The sequence below is a fragment of the Platichthys flesus genome, chromosome 7, assembly GCF_949316205.1.
Source record: "Platichthys flesus chromosome 7, fPlaFle2.1, whole genome shotgun sequence".
Lineage (NCBI taxonomy): Eukaryota > Metazoa > Chordata > Actinopteri > Pleuronectiformes > Pleuronectidae > Platichthys > Platichthys flesus.
The window spans coordinates 25,760,583-25,775,120 of record NC_084951.1 but is presented as its reverse complement, the minus strand read 5'-3'; the positions used below and the strand labels follow the sequence as shown (position 1 = coordinate 25,775,120).

Here is a 14,538-nt window from a genome sequence, read left to right as displayed (position 1 = left end):
AGAAAGAATGAAACGCTTTGAAAATGGCCGACAACGAGTTATAAATTCACCTCTAATTATAATAGTTAAGACATGAGTATACTGTAAATGCTACGATGGAATGAAAGACCTTATCAACCCTGCTTTTCAGTGACGGAGATACAGAGTGTGAGTATTTGAACAGCTTGTGTGTGTGTGTGTGTGTGTGTGTGTGTTCGTGAGCATTTATGTGTTTGTGTCGAGAGAGAGAGAGGGACGTCAGGAAGAGGAGGCAGACGGCGAAGTGCAGGCGGAGCCCAGGGACACGCCCTCTTCCCAATTTTTACCCCCCCTCCGTCACCCAGGATTTAGACACAACCCTTCCGCCGCCTGTTTCGCCCCCCCTGTCTCCCCTCCCCGACCCCGCCTCCTCTCAGGAGCCCCTCCGCCCGCTCACTGCTCATCCTCCCCAAACACGTCGTTCTGTTTGCGTTTCATGTTCTCAAAGTCAAAGTCGCTGCCGGTCATGCGCTTGTAGATGTCCTTGATGTCGTTGCAGGTCGTCTCGAAGTGGGTGGTGGCGTCGTAGGTCCTCGAGGCGAAGACCTGGGGACGAGGACAGAGCGAGACCGAGACTCAGCCGGGGACAGAGCGAGTCATGGAGCATGTTTTACACACAGAGGTGGATTCAAGGTACAGGGACGTAAGAGACAAGAGAGAGACTACATTTTGATATTATAAGTTATGTTAAGAGATTAAAACTAGCACGATAAAAAGAGTGAAGAGGTTGAAAGAGGTAAAAGAAATAGAAAGGATAAATCTGTATAAACATTTAAAAGTTAAAGGAGTGAAATAATTCAACTTAATTAGATAGAAATGTGTAAAGAAATACAATTTATTTGGTTAATTTTCAGTTTTTTTGGGGATGTGGTCAGAAAAGATGAAAAATACACATTTTGGAGTTTATTTTACTTCACTCTGTTTGTGTCCTTTGATCTTAATTAGGTGAAAGATTTGTATCTTAAAATTAGAATTTTCTCTAATCAAACCTTTGTCTTTATTCTGAAGTTCTCGACAGACGAGCTTGTTCATATATTATTCAACGTCGGACTTTTATTGCCACGAAACAGGAGAAGAATTGATTTCTTTGGGGATCGATCCAATAAAAAGAGATCTTTAAAAACCTTCGGCTCTAATGAGTCGTGAAAATGAAACAAGAACATTGGATTTGTCTTATTTAACTAATAATGCTTAATTTCCGTATTTAAACTTGTGCAAAATAAGGATGAAACATAATAATCAACAAGGACGTTTTCATGGTGTTGCTAAAATGTTATAATGTTAAAAAACGTGAAGGTATCATGTTGTTGACTTATTTTAGAAACTTCACAAAACAGCTGCACACATGTTGTTTGTCCATGAATGTTTTTCTCAGGAAATAGTCCAATCGACAGCTTCAGGAATGCATGTGTGACACGATGTGGTTTGAACCTCTCAGCCTTCACAGATCGAGGACTACATGTGAAAACCCTTTCTACTGGAAACAGTCTTACCTGACTCTCAGTGCCATCGTCCGTGGGCTCATAGAGGTCACTGATCGCCACAAACCTGTCCAGAGAAAACATCTCCTTTGAACACACACAGCTTTCAAACATTTTCATCGTGCTTCGTTTGTTAAATCCTGAATGAAAAGCTGAATGTTGGGAAAGAAGCAGGACTGACTTTTGGTCGATGGGCTCCAGCAGCTCCAGGGCCGGTTCGATCTCCGCCTCGGGGTCACTGGTTTCCACTGTGGTGCTGACGATGGCGATGTACTTGCCCTGGGCGGCCACGTTGTGAGCATAGGAGATCATGCACACGTAGATGTCTGGAGAAGAGACAAGAGGAGAAGAAAGTCCAGACGTTTTCATTTGGAAAACATAAAGAGGAACACGCCTCATGAAGCCTGACAGAAGATAAAACCAGTTCCATTTATCTGAAAGCTCTGTAAACTGCTCTAAGAACTTCCATCTCTAAAATCCCCTTGTTTCCCGTGTTTGCCGACACGCGACGCGGACCCTCACCTGAGTTGCGGTTGACCTGATTCTGGGGGATGATGATCTGGCAGGAGTTGGCGTCATTGGTGGTTTTGATGGGATGGCTGAGGACGCAGATCACGCGGATCACCTGCCCTGCCTTACGGACGCGGTCAGGGATGTAGCTGGGGTCACAGATCAGCTGCTTACAACGAGCCACCTGCAGCGTGAAGGAGACGGCATCGTGTTAATTAACTGACCGGGTGTGTTTCCATTCCGTTTGTTATGGAACGATTCAATCTGCATTATGATTAAGAATCAATCAGCGCGGCTGTACCTCGCCCTCGGACTTCACTCCAACCACGTGTCCGTCTTCCATCACGATCTCATCCACTGGTTTGTTCAGCATGTAGGTTCCTCCATAGATCGCACTCAACCTACACATGACCAGCAAATAGGATTGTCACGTGAAATCAATATCTTTGTATTAAATCTATTAAAAACTACAACAGAGTATCAGGCCCGTGTGGAAGAAAACTACATTTGAGTTTTGGGGAATAAAGATGTAATTTTACAAGAATAAATGTGTAATACAATGAGAATAAATTTGAAATAGAGATAAAACTCGTAAAATTACAAGATATTGTAGGAATTTTACAAGAATGTAATATTATGAGAAAGGTTTTACAAGTTATTGTTTAATATATTACAGCTTCATTTTTGGAAAGCTATGAAATCAGGTGAAATCTTGTTTTCCTCAACATGTCCTAATACTCCGTAGTAAAAGACTGTTATATACATTATGATATGAAATAATCCAAATACCTGGCGAATCCCTGCGGCAGCTCTCCCAGCCCGTACAGGGGGTAGAGGTAGGGGCTCTTTCCATATCGTGCCAGTGACTCACTGTACAGCTTGATACGATTGATCGTCTCCAGACACGGAACCTCAAGATAACTGATAGAGAAGAAAAGAGGGAAGTTGTTGAAATTGCAAAGGCTCCTTGTTTCAAGAACGATAAGAAGAAGAAGTCATCAAACTGTTGTTATGAGCTTATGAATAACTGTGGTTTGCTTTGCTGCACTTACTCATCTGTCCTGTAGAGGGCCAGGGCGTGGCCGGTGAAGTCGATGACGTCCTGGCCGAGGTCAAACTTCTTGTAAACGTCCTTCATCGTCGTGGTTTTGGGGTCCACGCCCTCAAAGGTCTTGGGGTCGTTCTCGTCGAAATTGGCCACAAAGACCAAGAACTTACGGAACCTTCGCTTCTCGAACATCCCCATCAGGTCTGAAAGTTCAAACAAGGTCTTTTATGTTGAGATTCCACCGCGATCTCTGAACCGAGATCTACCCGCCCTTCAAATCTCTGCTTACGAATGGAGACGGGACAAATTCGAGGGGCTTACTTGAAGCTAGCGCCTCGGTCTCAGTGGACGGCACCTTGTAGATCTTCCCTCCTTTGTAGACGAAGCTTCCCTCCACGACTTTGAAGTCGAGGTATCGTGTCACTTCTGTGTAAAGCAGCATCTTCACAAGTTGACCTGCAAACACAAACACACACACACAAATACACACACATTATCCATCTCAGTATCCACCACCAACCTACAACATTCAAACATTCTCCCTTGGCTGTATTATGAAAGGAGACTATAAATAAAGATGGCCGAGATGCTAGCTCCCGGAAAGTGAAGCCTAATCATCTTGATCGCCCCCTGGTGGCTGCCTGCTGTAAAGGTCATAAACCCTGCCTCCTCCATGTTAGTAGATAGGACATGAGCCAAACTAAAAAGTCTAAATAGACGTTAAACGATTTCTGTCATTTCCAAAAGTTCTTATCACGCTAATTTATGTAATTCTTTTCCGGTAAGTTTGGCTTTAACTAATTATTTGTTCCTCTTTTACATTCCGTGACGAACAACCACACTTTTTTGCCGCACGTTTTCTCTAGGAAAGTCTTATTTTGTCAAATGAGAAACCAATGGAGCCAAAAGTCACTAAACTAGGACCTGATCTGAATATTCCCTCCATATAGAGAACGTGATATGGGACTGACCATTGGCCATGAGGAACTTGGGGATGAGGTCCACGTTCCAGTCTCTTCCTCGGCCCATGGACTCCGGCGGGCTCTCCGGGAGACTGAAGCGCTTGTACACCTGAGGACAGGGAGGAGAAAATCCATGAAGCTCACAGACTCTGGAGCATTTCCAAGGATAAATGAAGCCTGTAAAAAGAGCAGCTGATGGCACTGGATGTAAAATGAGACATACTGAGGGACATAAAACGATATTGATTGGTTTTATGGATCCCAGGAGCCCTTTACCTCCTCCAGGGGGGTGATGGAAGAGCTCTCCCCACCGTAGTACGGGTTCCTGTCCATGTGCAGAACCTTCTTCCCGTTCACAGACATGATCCCAGACAGAATGCATTCCTGCGTAAAACAAGATATAAACATCATTATCAGTGATATAGCATCAATTTGATCACACAGACAAATCAACACCAGCATGAATCAGCTTTATTTTAAATTGTGTCTTTAATGGAAGTCTGATTTACTGCAGGGATCTGGTGTTAGAAGTATGGTGTTCTAGTATTTTGTCCTTGAGAGTATAAAACAATAAAACTGGAAAACAAGCGTTAGAGATTTCACATATCCGCTTCAAAAGCAAATTAACATGTTCATCGGCTCAGTTTTGTAAAGACTAAATGAAGTGTTGATTATTTCCAGTCCAGCGATGCTCTCACTGTGCCTCCATTAATACTCCAAACCACACAGACTGGGTTCTGTTATGTTTCAGACAAATCATCTGATGCTTGACAAACCAATTAGCCTTTTGAAATTTCCATGGACAAACACAGCTTCTAAATGCAATTTCTACGATTCATATCTTCTGCGAATACATACATCCAGGGGGTGTCGCCTGAGTGGGCGGAGACACAACCCTGTTCCCTAAAAGGCTGTGGTCTTATGGGAACCACAGCCCCCTTCTGAATGTGGTTCAATCAATTGCATCACATTGCGTCATCCATGCTTTGTGCATTGACCTCCTGACTGAGGGCTTGTGATGGGATGTGATGGAATCGCCCAAGAAAGGAGGTTAAACTGACAATTTGCTGCGAGGGGGTCTGTCAATCAAATCAATGTCAAAAGGCGGAGTTTAGTGACACTGCAGAGCTGCTTGGCATCATGGGAGTTGTAGTCTTCACAGGTTTTTCCGGGTGAGGATTCATTCAGGGTTAATCATTCAGGATGTTTTACTGAGTGTTGTATTCTCAGTCGAGGTCTGTAGCTCCACAGCCCAGTCTGTCTGTCTGTCTGTCTGTCTGTCTGTCACTTTTATATAATATGTAATGTTAAAGGCCTAAGGAGGTGCAGTGTAGAAACTGGTGCAATTTGGACATTTGATACGTTCAATATCAATAAAGTTTTAATAAAATTCTGAGCAGCCTCAGGGTTCACAGGACTGAGTCCAGCAGCAGCTCTTTATTCGGTGCGGCTCAATTACTCCAGGTCTCTTTTACAGCTTCAGAAATAAAACTGCCACCAGCGTCACCACCGGCCAAATAACAAGCCTGTTTCAAACAAGACAGCTTAGAACGAATACTGCAGAGCAACAAGGCAAAACTGTTTCAGCTCAGATCTGAATGATGGCACCCGGGCACTCCTGTTGGCCAGATCTGGACCACAGGTAATAGCATAGCAATACCACAAGTCAACCAAAGGTGGCCCAAATTGGTTTTGTAATATCTAATTCACAATATTCAAAACAGGTCAGCATGTTTGACAAAGAAGTCCCAAGTTTGCTTTGAGAATATTTGGGCCACATTTGTTATTTTACAAGTGGGCCATAGGCTCACATCCATTTTGAACTGGCCATGAGAATACCAGAAGTGCCACATCATTGCCTGGAGTGGCCAACATCCGTTTCTGGGACAGTGGTAAAAATACAAAAAGGTTTTGTTGTTGTTTTCAAGACATTTTTCTGTGGAAAAGTTACATAATACACCTTTAATGAGTTTAAAACGCTGCGTTACATATTAACTGAAGCTGAGAGTAATGGCAAGTTAGGAGGGTTTGACAGCAGGACATTAGGAGCGGTGTGCGCATGCGCGACTGGATCCTTTCACCCATGAATCTGTTATGTACTGTTATAATAATAATAATAATAACACATTATAATAATCATCTACATTTTCCAGAACAACGTGCGGGTGATGTAATCGATCATTAAAAAACGTGTTATCGTGACACTGCGCTGGGAGAAGTGTGTGTTCGATGCCGTTTAGAAAACTCCCAAAATGTCGCGTGTGTAGCAGCAGAAGCCCCGGATCCGTGTCGGGAGGATGTGTGCGGTCGTGTTGCTGCTGCCGCACTGGGTGTGATGGGAGTGATGAGGAGCAAACCCGAGCTCAGGCCTGCGCCAACCTCAGGATGAAGGCCTGTCTGTGCACACAGGACCATGACACACTGGGGTTACGCCTAGAAGATGATACAGGGTGTAGCACCACCGGGACCCGGCCGCACGGATCCCAATCAAACCAAACGAAATCAAATAAAACCTCCTCACGCATCGTTTTCCTCACAACCGGGTTCAGATGTGTGTTTAAAGGCAGGGAGCAGATCTCTTATCAGGTTTTCGTCCTGCTGTCACAGACGCACAGGGATGCAGGAAGATTTCTCTCCTGGCGCATGGGAGAGTCTGCAGGTCTCCACAAATTATATAAAAACCACCATGATCCCCTCCCAGCACCAATCTGATGCTTTTCAACCCGAGCTACTCACCGTGAGCCCGGTGCCCAGAACGATCACATCATATTCCTCATCCATGTTGTCTCAGCAGCGCCTCTCCCGTCTCGCCCTCTTTACGCCTGCAGAAATGAAGGGTGTCGAAGGAGGCGATGCCACTGAGTCCACCGACCGGGGAACTGGCTCTTCTGTCTCCGCACGGCCGAGCGTCTTCAAACGGCTCCTTCTGAGGTCGCAGCTGCTCGTTGGATCGCACGGCGGTGAAGAGCCGAGGGAGTAAAGTGTCCACACTGTCACCGGCGAGGACGACCAAAGATGGCCCTGATCGTGGAGCTCTCTAGAACAATGTGGTTGCGCGTCGGGAGCTAGTGCGCATCCTCCAGCTCTCTCCCCATGTTGCCACACAATGGACTCAAACAGGCGAAAAGCGTGCGCGTAACGGGACCCGGCGCCCTGAGCTGCAGCCACCGGAGGATCACACGCACGCGTTCGGTTTCGCGTTTGCACTTTTGAGTGGGATGATTTTAAAAAACTGAACTTGTGTGTTTCTCTATTTCCTTTTTCTGTCCTTCCTTCACAGTTGTAGGCGCAGCGTTTTTTGTGGATACCGGCGGTGGTATCCCTCCGCCGCCCCAGCTGTGTGGATGGGAGCCGCTTTCACTCACTGCCCCCCCCTCACATTAAACACGTTAAAAACTTCACATGTGGTTTGTGTGCACGCGTGTGGTTGTGTGTATGTTATCGTGTGTGTGTGTGTTGGGGTGTTATACATGAGTTGTGGGGGTGCAGGTGGTGGTTTAGAGCCAAATGTGTGTGTGTCAGCACCATGGACAGCTGCCAGGTGGACCTGTCACTCAGAGCAAAGTTCATCACACATCACATGTCTGTTTATGGATCAGTCAGCATCTGTTCACATGTTTACAACATGACAGTGACTCAGCAGCACAGTTTATACCTCATTAGATAAGATAAGATAAGATAAGATGAGATGAGAAGAGAAGAGAAGAGAAGAGAAGAGAAGAGAAGAGAAGAGAAGAGAAGAGAAGAGAAGAGAAGAGGAGAGGAGAGAAGAGAAGAGATCAGATAAAATAAGATTAGATCAGATTAGATGAGAATAGAGGGGATGAGATTAGATCAAATGAGATTAGAGCTGATAAAATAAAACTTTATATTGATATACTGTCTGGGGTGATCCAGTGGTTACAGCAGCAGGCAGGTCAGAAGGAAGTAGACACGAGAATGAGAGGCAATAGATGTGTAGCTTTCTCTGAGGAAGTGTTAAAGTAAAGTGAAGCGGCACAGGATGATTGCAGGAGCAGGTTTGTACAAACACATTAAGGTGATGTTGTGAGATGCAAATGACACAAACTGGCAAACAGTTATTTTCTCTTAGAAATACCTCTAATATTATGAGTAGAGGAACATTTCTTAACCAGCAATAAGAACATACTTTGAGTTGCCTTCTTGAAAATTCTCCTTCAGCTTGGCTAGGTGAGGTTTCAATTGTGGATTAAAGATGAGTTATCATTTGCTGGGTCTTTTTTTTACTTGCTTATTCGATATTTTTGAGATGTTTGAAATGAAGACGTAAGAAAAACATCTTTAATTCCCTATACGGACAGAATTTACAACAGATTGGATACAGAACACGTAAAACTAGGTCCTAATATTTGTTGACCAACATTTGTGTTGACTGTATATATAGCACAGTGTTTTTACACAGTATTAAACGTTTGTATCTTGTCAGATGTGTTTTTTCTAGATTTAATAAAATGTCAGTAAATCGATTGATTCAGGCATCAGGCGGTTGATAACTGAAAACTAAAAATTATATAAAATGGATATAAAATGTATCTGTGCATAAGGAGCTATATAAATGCATATATAGAAAGTTATAAGTATATTCAGGTATGGTATAACAAATAACTAAGTATCTATCTATCTATGTATTTGTCTGCATATATATATATAATAAATTCATAATAGTGATCAATATGATATGTACAGCATGTGTGTATGATATATAAAAATTTGTATATAGATTCAAATGGGTGAAACTATGTAAAGTGAAGCAAATAGCATAAGAAAAGTAAACTTTTAAAAGTAATGAATGTTACGTTTCAGTTTTCGGTTTATTCCAGTGGACGTGTCACGTGATCAGAACCTGGGATCTGATCACGTGTACTGTGTCACTGAGGAGTCACTGTACCTGCACAGTACTCGAAGTAACAGTACTCCGTTACACAGAGTAGTGTAGTGGAGTAGTGGCAGAGCAGGAAGTGTTCCTCTCTCTCTCCCTCTCTCTCTCTCTCTCTCTCTCTCTCTCTCTCTCTCTCTCTCTGGCACATGACAGTCAGCTGGTGCGCGTCACGTGATCCTCTCAGCTTCTTCTTGCGGAAACGCTGAATAAACATGGCCGCGGCGAGCTGCTCGAGTGAAGTGCGACTGGCGACGTTTCTCCTTCTGCTCCTCGGCTGCTTGTCCTCGGGGAGCGGCTCCGCTCAGGTGCCGCTGCTGCTGTGGTCCAGCGACAGGTGAACACTTTACTATCTGACGGTGTCATGGAGGAGAGGCTGTCAGGCTGCTAGTGCTAGTGCTAATGCTAATGCTAAGGCTAACCCCTGCTAGCTGGCCCACCTCAGAAAACTTCACAGCCTGAAGAGAAAGAGAAAGAAATATGATATTTAATGATGTAGTGAAGCTTCATAGTTTTATTAATGTTGTTAAAACTCAGTTCAAAGCCTTTAAATTCACTTTTTACATGAAATCAGCTGAATTCTGTGATCTTTGTGATTTCATGTCTGTCTTGATTCTTGTAAAAGTCTGTTTTTGTTGTTTTTATTTACTTGTTGCGAATGTTCCTCAAGAAAATCTGTGTTAAATCTAAATGAGATTCTCTAATAGAATCAAATTTTATGTGAAGACAATTTAATTCTTACAAAGAGGCAAGGAAAGTTGAGATATAGTTTATTATCTTCTTCTTGTCTCGTCCTTATTTAAGATCTTAAAATCATCATGTTTCTGTCTCACTCCACTAATCAGTATTAGTCACGATTAATGAGACTCTTGATTAGACAAAGTTAATATTTCAAATTCAAGTGTAAAGAAGACCTGTCAGGAGACAGACTCTTTAACAGGAGGTTAGACTTTATGATGTTTATGAATCTTTCTTTATGTTCCCAGTCTTCCACCACTGGCTTCACCTGCAGCCGGTCACATCACATCCAACGACCAGTTGACCGTCTACCTCACGGCTGCGCTGGGCTCTGGCCCTCACACCGTGCTGCTCTTCCTTCAGGACAAGGTCAGTGCTCGACACGTGGAAACCAAACTCCTGCTCTGTGGCAGACAAGCAGCCTGTCACCAAACACACTGGAGCCCAGTGGGGGAATAGAGTGGAGCAGTTTTTAAAACCTGTACAGTCAAAGCTTCTCTGAGGTTTTCATAGATTTAACTTGTTAGAGAGGTTGTCCTTGGATCTGTGAAGTTGTGGAAAGCGGTGCAGTCACGTGTCATTAGTAGTCACACTGTGTAAAGTCTTCTCATTCGGGTGTGACTATGAGGTTTGATGTGACTTCCCATTTCACACTTCCTCTATAACACATCCACGGCCCTGGTGTCCTCTCTTTGTGGACGCTCCGGTTCCAGACAGATTCACAGGAGCAGCTTCGTGTGCAGTTTCACTAGATGCTGTTTTATTTACAGTTGTTCTTGGAAAATCTCATATTTTATTAATACAATTTGAAAAAAAAGTCGATTTTATTTCACTGCACATTTCAAGGCCCCCAATGACACCTTGCAATATATCAGAAATACACACATGAACAGTTTAAAACTAAGTGTTGAAATAGAATTTTGAGACAAAAGCACTTGTCAATACAACAAACATAACATAAGAATAATAAAGTAAATCAGCTTAAGAGGTTGAGACAGTTACAGTTCATCATCTGTGAACACAAGAGTGACAAAGTAAAGCCAGAGATAAACATCAGATTAATGAGGGACAGATGAGATATTGTGTTTGTTAGACTGATCTAAACAGACGTGTTTTATTTGTGTTCAGCTGAGCAAAGATGACTTCACGATCTTCGGTGGTGTGTTTGGAAACAAGCAGGATAGTGCCTTTCACAACCTGGAGGTAGGTGTTTGAACCATATCCACACTTTAATCCTGAGTGAGGCTGATAGAATAAGAACCATGATTCTTTCCACTCGCTCTTCTCCAGGCTGCTCTTCAGTCGTCTGCCTCTTCGATCACGGTTCCGGCCTTAGAGTGGACGGGCTCCTCTTCCTTCCCGGCTCTGTTTCAGGAAACACTCGGCGTGTCCCCGGTGCTCGTGGATCCAGAGACTCTGTCTCATCTGACCATCAACACGTCGGTCAACAACCTCCTGCTCATCAATCTTCCTTATTGTACCGGGTGAGGCTTCAGTTTGCTTCAGTATATCAGTGAATGATGGTATCATACCATCTATTTCTTCTGTTTCTACCACAAGACGTGAAGAAAATAAAAACCTTTGTTATTGTTTAACAGATCACACAAGTCCTGCAAGGAAGTGCTGCAGGACAATGGTGAGGAGTAAATGTTAAAGGATTTCATAGTGTTATATTTAAAGCACCATATCATGTTAATCATGCTACATGTGATTCAAGTGCATTTCTCTTCCAACAGATGAGGTCATCGGAAATGTTCTTAGTGCCGTGAAAGCCAAAGATGTTCCGTACACAGCGATCTACACGGGACTGCAGCCGTCACGAGTGAGATCATCACACCAGAACTAGTCTCTCTCTCTCTCTCTTTATATAAACATGACGACTCAAAGATCCTATCATGTCTCTGCAGGTCATTTCCGAGGCGTCTGTGTCCGACCAGTCCGTGGGCCGCTCCTTGCTCGCAACAGCTGAGGCTGATGTCAAAGCGCCCATCATGTTCAATGTGTCTGGAAACCCCTGCATCATGCTGTGGGCCCAGAACCTGAGCGTGAGCCTCTCGAGCAGCGGAGAGTGGATCGACCTCGCTGCACAGACGCCCTCCGTGGACCGATCCATGTGTAACACCACTCACTCACTGTAAGGTCCCCTGTCGTCATTTAGTAAAACCATACTGACAAGAAAACATCAAGTTTTTTGTGTTATTTAAAGGAAAGAAGTCATTTTAAATGTGTTGTTCTCTCTTTTTAGGCTTGTCCTGAGATATACAGGTGGCTTTGAGCTAAGGTAAGAGGATAAATTGCAGATTGTAAAAGATGAATTAAGGTATGAAGTGATAGTAAGTGAGTTTTAGTGGGTCTGACAGGTGTGTTGTCGTCTTTAGACAGCGCCACACTCGAGCTGTTTCAGACATGGTCTTTAGAAAATGTCTGGACAACGTTTTTGTCAAGTTGCTTTCACATGTGAAGAACTCAGCAGGAAAGTGTCTGAGTCGGACGTGTTCATCGCAGCAGAAGAACCCCAGCAGCTCTCAGGTCAGGGGCCGAGGCCGCGTCACAGAAAGCCAAACGTAACAAATCAATTCCACTGCGGAGAGATCACATGTTTCTTTATTTAAAACACATCAACCTCGGCCTCGACCCAAATCGACAACAAACCCACAAATCCTGTTGTTTTTTCAAGTTGACATCTTTGTCTTCTACGTGTGTGACTCCTCTTTTTCATCATGAGACATTTGTGTTAATTTTGTTTGTCTCAGATTTTGAGAAACTTAGTCAACGCGCTTGAATCCTTTAGACGTTATTCAGCTTCTCCGGATAATGTCAGGAGTTTACTGAACGTATGAAAGCTGCTCGAGAGGTGCCACGTGCTGTGGCCTCTCCTGTTCCTACGTCCTCATTGTCCTACTTGTTTATAACTGTTGTTCTCAGAATCCAGGTATGAACACTAGTCGTATACAGTAATACTCTGTTAATACACTGAACTTCACTTTGTTCATCCCCAGATTTGCCATGAGTCAGCGGTTCTATCCCGTGTCCGGACGGAACTGGTTCACTCTGGACTCGGTGCAGCTGCAAGCCAACGCCTCAACCGCGTCTTTCACCGGGGGCCGCGGCATCTACGCCCCTGCAGAGTACTCCTTCCACTGCCAGTCCGTCAGCAACTCCAAGGACGCTCTGCTCGTGCCCAACAGCACCGACAAGGACACGTCCGAGTGGAGGCTCAACTTTATTGACTTCCAGGTACAACTGTCGCGCTGCATCCTCCTCTCTCTCCTCACTCTCTCTCCTCTCTCTCTCCTCTCTCTCTCCTCTCTCTCTCCTCTCTCTCCTCTCTCTCCTCTCTCTCTCTCTCCTCTCTCTCTCCTCTCTCTCTCCTCTCTCTCCTCTCTCTCCTCTCTCTCTCTCTCCTCTCTCTCTCCTCTCTCTCTCTCTCCTCTCTCTCCTCACTCTCTCTCCTCTCTCTCTCCTCTCTCTCCTCTCTCTCTCCTCTCTCTCCTCTCTCTCTCCTCTCTCTCTCCTCTCTCTCCTCTCTCTCCTCTCTCTCCTCTCTCTCCTCTCTCTCTCCTCTCTCTCTCCTCTCTCTCCTCTCTCTCCTCTCTCTCCTCTGAACCATGCATCGCAGCAGGGCCTCATGTTCTCTGTTGTTAACTTGTGTTAACTGTGTTTCTACAGATTCAGGGCTTCAGATTGGCAAACGGGACAAATTTCTCCTACGCCAGCGACTGTGCCGGCTTCTTCACGGCGGGGATTTGGATGGGGCTGCTGACCTCGCTGCTCATGCTGCTCATCTTCGTGTACGGCCTGCACATGATCATGCAGCTGACCACCATGGATCGATTCGACGACCCCAAAGGTCCATCGATCTCAGTGCCTCAGTCGGACTGAAGACCTCCTCACACACTCCTCAGCCTTCAGTGCCTCCTGACCTTTGAGAGTCAATCTGTGTGATTCAGCTTTTGTATGTGTGGAGCCTTTTACTTTGAAGGTGCTTGTCAGGCAGATCTCCTCCTCCTGACATCCTGTCCTTTTAGTTTTCCTTCCTCAGATGTGTTTGTGCCAGCGTTCTCTCACCGGTCACAGTCCAGCTCGTTTCCTTGCGATGTACATGTGCCAAACGGATTCACTCATTTAGAGTGCGAGTGCTAAATGTTGTTTTCGTGCCAGAGACATTGAATATTCTCCTTAATGATTAAAACAGTTTGCACTCTTAACCAGCGAGTGCCAATAGGAATGTCTCTGCTGGAAGCTGTAGGAACTTTCCACACCTCCATTCTTACTCGTGTCTTTATATTTTCCGACTCCACAGTAACTCAAAGACTCCTGGTAATGAAAGAAGTGCCTGTGTGTATATAATGTGTTTGTGAAATGTGTGAAATTCCTGAATGTGGCTGTTTGGAAATGGCCCCTGGTGAAAGAGCTGATAGTTCCTCCTCTTGGGTTTAGTTCTGTTTTCACTCGTGGTTGAATCGCAGACTTGCACCACAGCAATCCCACGTTTTATCGACAGCTGAATTATTTATATGAAAATACTTAATGTGCCTTCGCTGCCCTGTAAGTTTACTCTTTGCTTCAGGGTCATTGATTCATTTAACAACAGTGCCTGAGTTCTGCTTTTTGTCAAATGCATAAACTACTGTCCAAATGTCTTCACCTGCTAATAAAGAGAATCTATCAGTTGTAAACAAATCGTTTAGTTTCATGTCGGGCAGTTTGATTATTTTAAATATTGTTAAAATTAAATTTGACGGAAAATTACAATAAAACTTCTCAAACACGCTGGGGATAGGCCCCAGCGTGGCCTATCCCCTAGGCCACGCTGGGGAGAGCGTGGCCTAGGGGATAGAGCGGGTGCTCTGCAACAAGAAGGTCGCCGGTTCGAATCCCACT

At 44.4% G+C, this 14,538-nt stretch overlaps 2 protein-coding genes across 2 annotated transcripts; one reads left to right on the top strand and one right to left on the bottom strand.

Annotated features, from left to right (window-relative positions):
• Positions 1-376: 376 nt before the first annotated feature.
• gdi1 (GDP dissociation inhibitor 1) lies at positions 377-7,265 on the bottom strand. The gene is made up of 11 exons (XM_062391009.1): positions 6,756-7,265; positions 4,296-4,403; positions 4,029-4,128; positions 3,379-3,513; positions 3,062-3,260; positions 2,799-2,930; positions 2,311-2,410; positions 2,022-2,193; positions 1,681-1,825; positions 1,512-1,566; positions 377-564 (listed from the first exon to the last, which is right to left on the bottom strand). The coding sequence occupies exons 1-11, from the start codon at positions 6,798-6,800 to the stop codon at positions 412-414; spliced, it is 1,344 nt and encodes a 447-aa protein (XP_062246993.1). The 5' UTR covers positions 6,801-7,265; the 3' UTR covers positions 377-411.
• A 1,827-nt stretch (positions 7,266-9,092) lies between these two features.
• Positions 9,093-14,425, top strand: atp6ap1b (ATPase H+ transporting accessory protein 1b). Its single transcript, XM_062391008.1, has 10 exons — positions 9,093-9,253; positions 9,903-10,023; positions 10,783-10,857; positions 10,945-11,138; positions 11,253-11,290; positions 11,391-11,476; positions 11,562-11,788; positions 11,900-11,935; positions 12,654-12,891; positions 13,324-14,425. Exons 1-10 carry the CDS (start codon positions 9,132-9,134, stop codon positions 13,534-13,536), a joined length of 1,350 nt encoding a protein of 449 aa, XP_062246992.1. The 5' UTR covers positions 9,093-9,131; the 3' UTR covers positions 13,537-14,425.
• The last annotated feature ends 113 nt before the right edge of the window (positions 14,426-14,538 follow it).

Coding starts and splice junctions, on each gene's coding strand:
- gdi1 (XM_062391009.1), bottom strand. CDS start 6,800: ATGGATGAGGAATATGATGTGATCGTTCTGGGCACCGGGCTCACG. Junction 3,514..4,028: donor CAAGTTCCTCATGGCCAATG/GTCAGTCCCATA, acceptor TTGTGTTTGCAG/GTCAACTTGTGAAGATGCTG. Junction 1,826..2,021: donor TCAGGTCAACCGCAACTCAG/GTGAGGGTCCGC, acceptor TCTCTTCTCCAG/ACATCTACGTGTGCATGATC.
- atp6ap1b (XM_062391008.1), top strand. CDS start 9,132: ATGGCCGCGGCGAGCTGCTCGAGTGAAGTGCGACTGGCGACGTTTCTC. Junction 11,291..11,390: donor GGAAGTGCTGCAGGACAATG/GTGAGGAGTAAA, acceptor CTCTTCCAACAG/ATGAGGTCATCGGAAATGTT. Junction 11,789..11,899: donor TGTAACACCACTCACTCACT/GTAAGGTCCCCT, acceptor CTCTCTTTTTAG/GCTTGTCCTGAGATATACAG.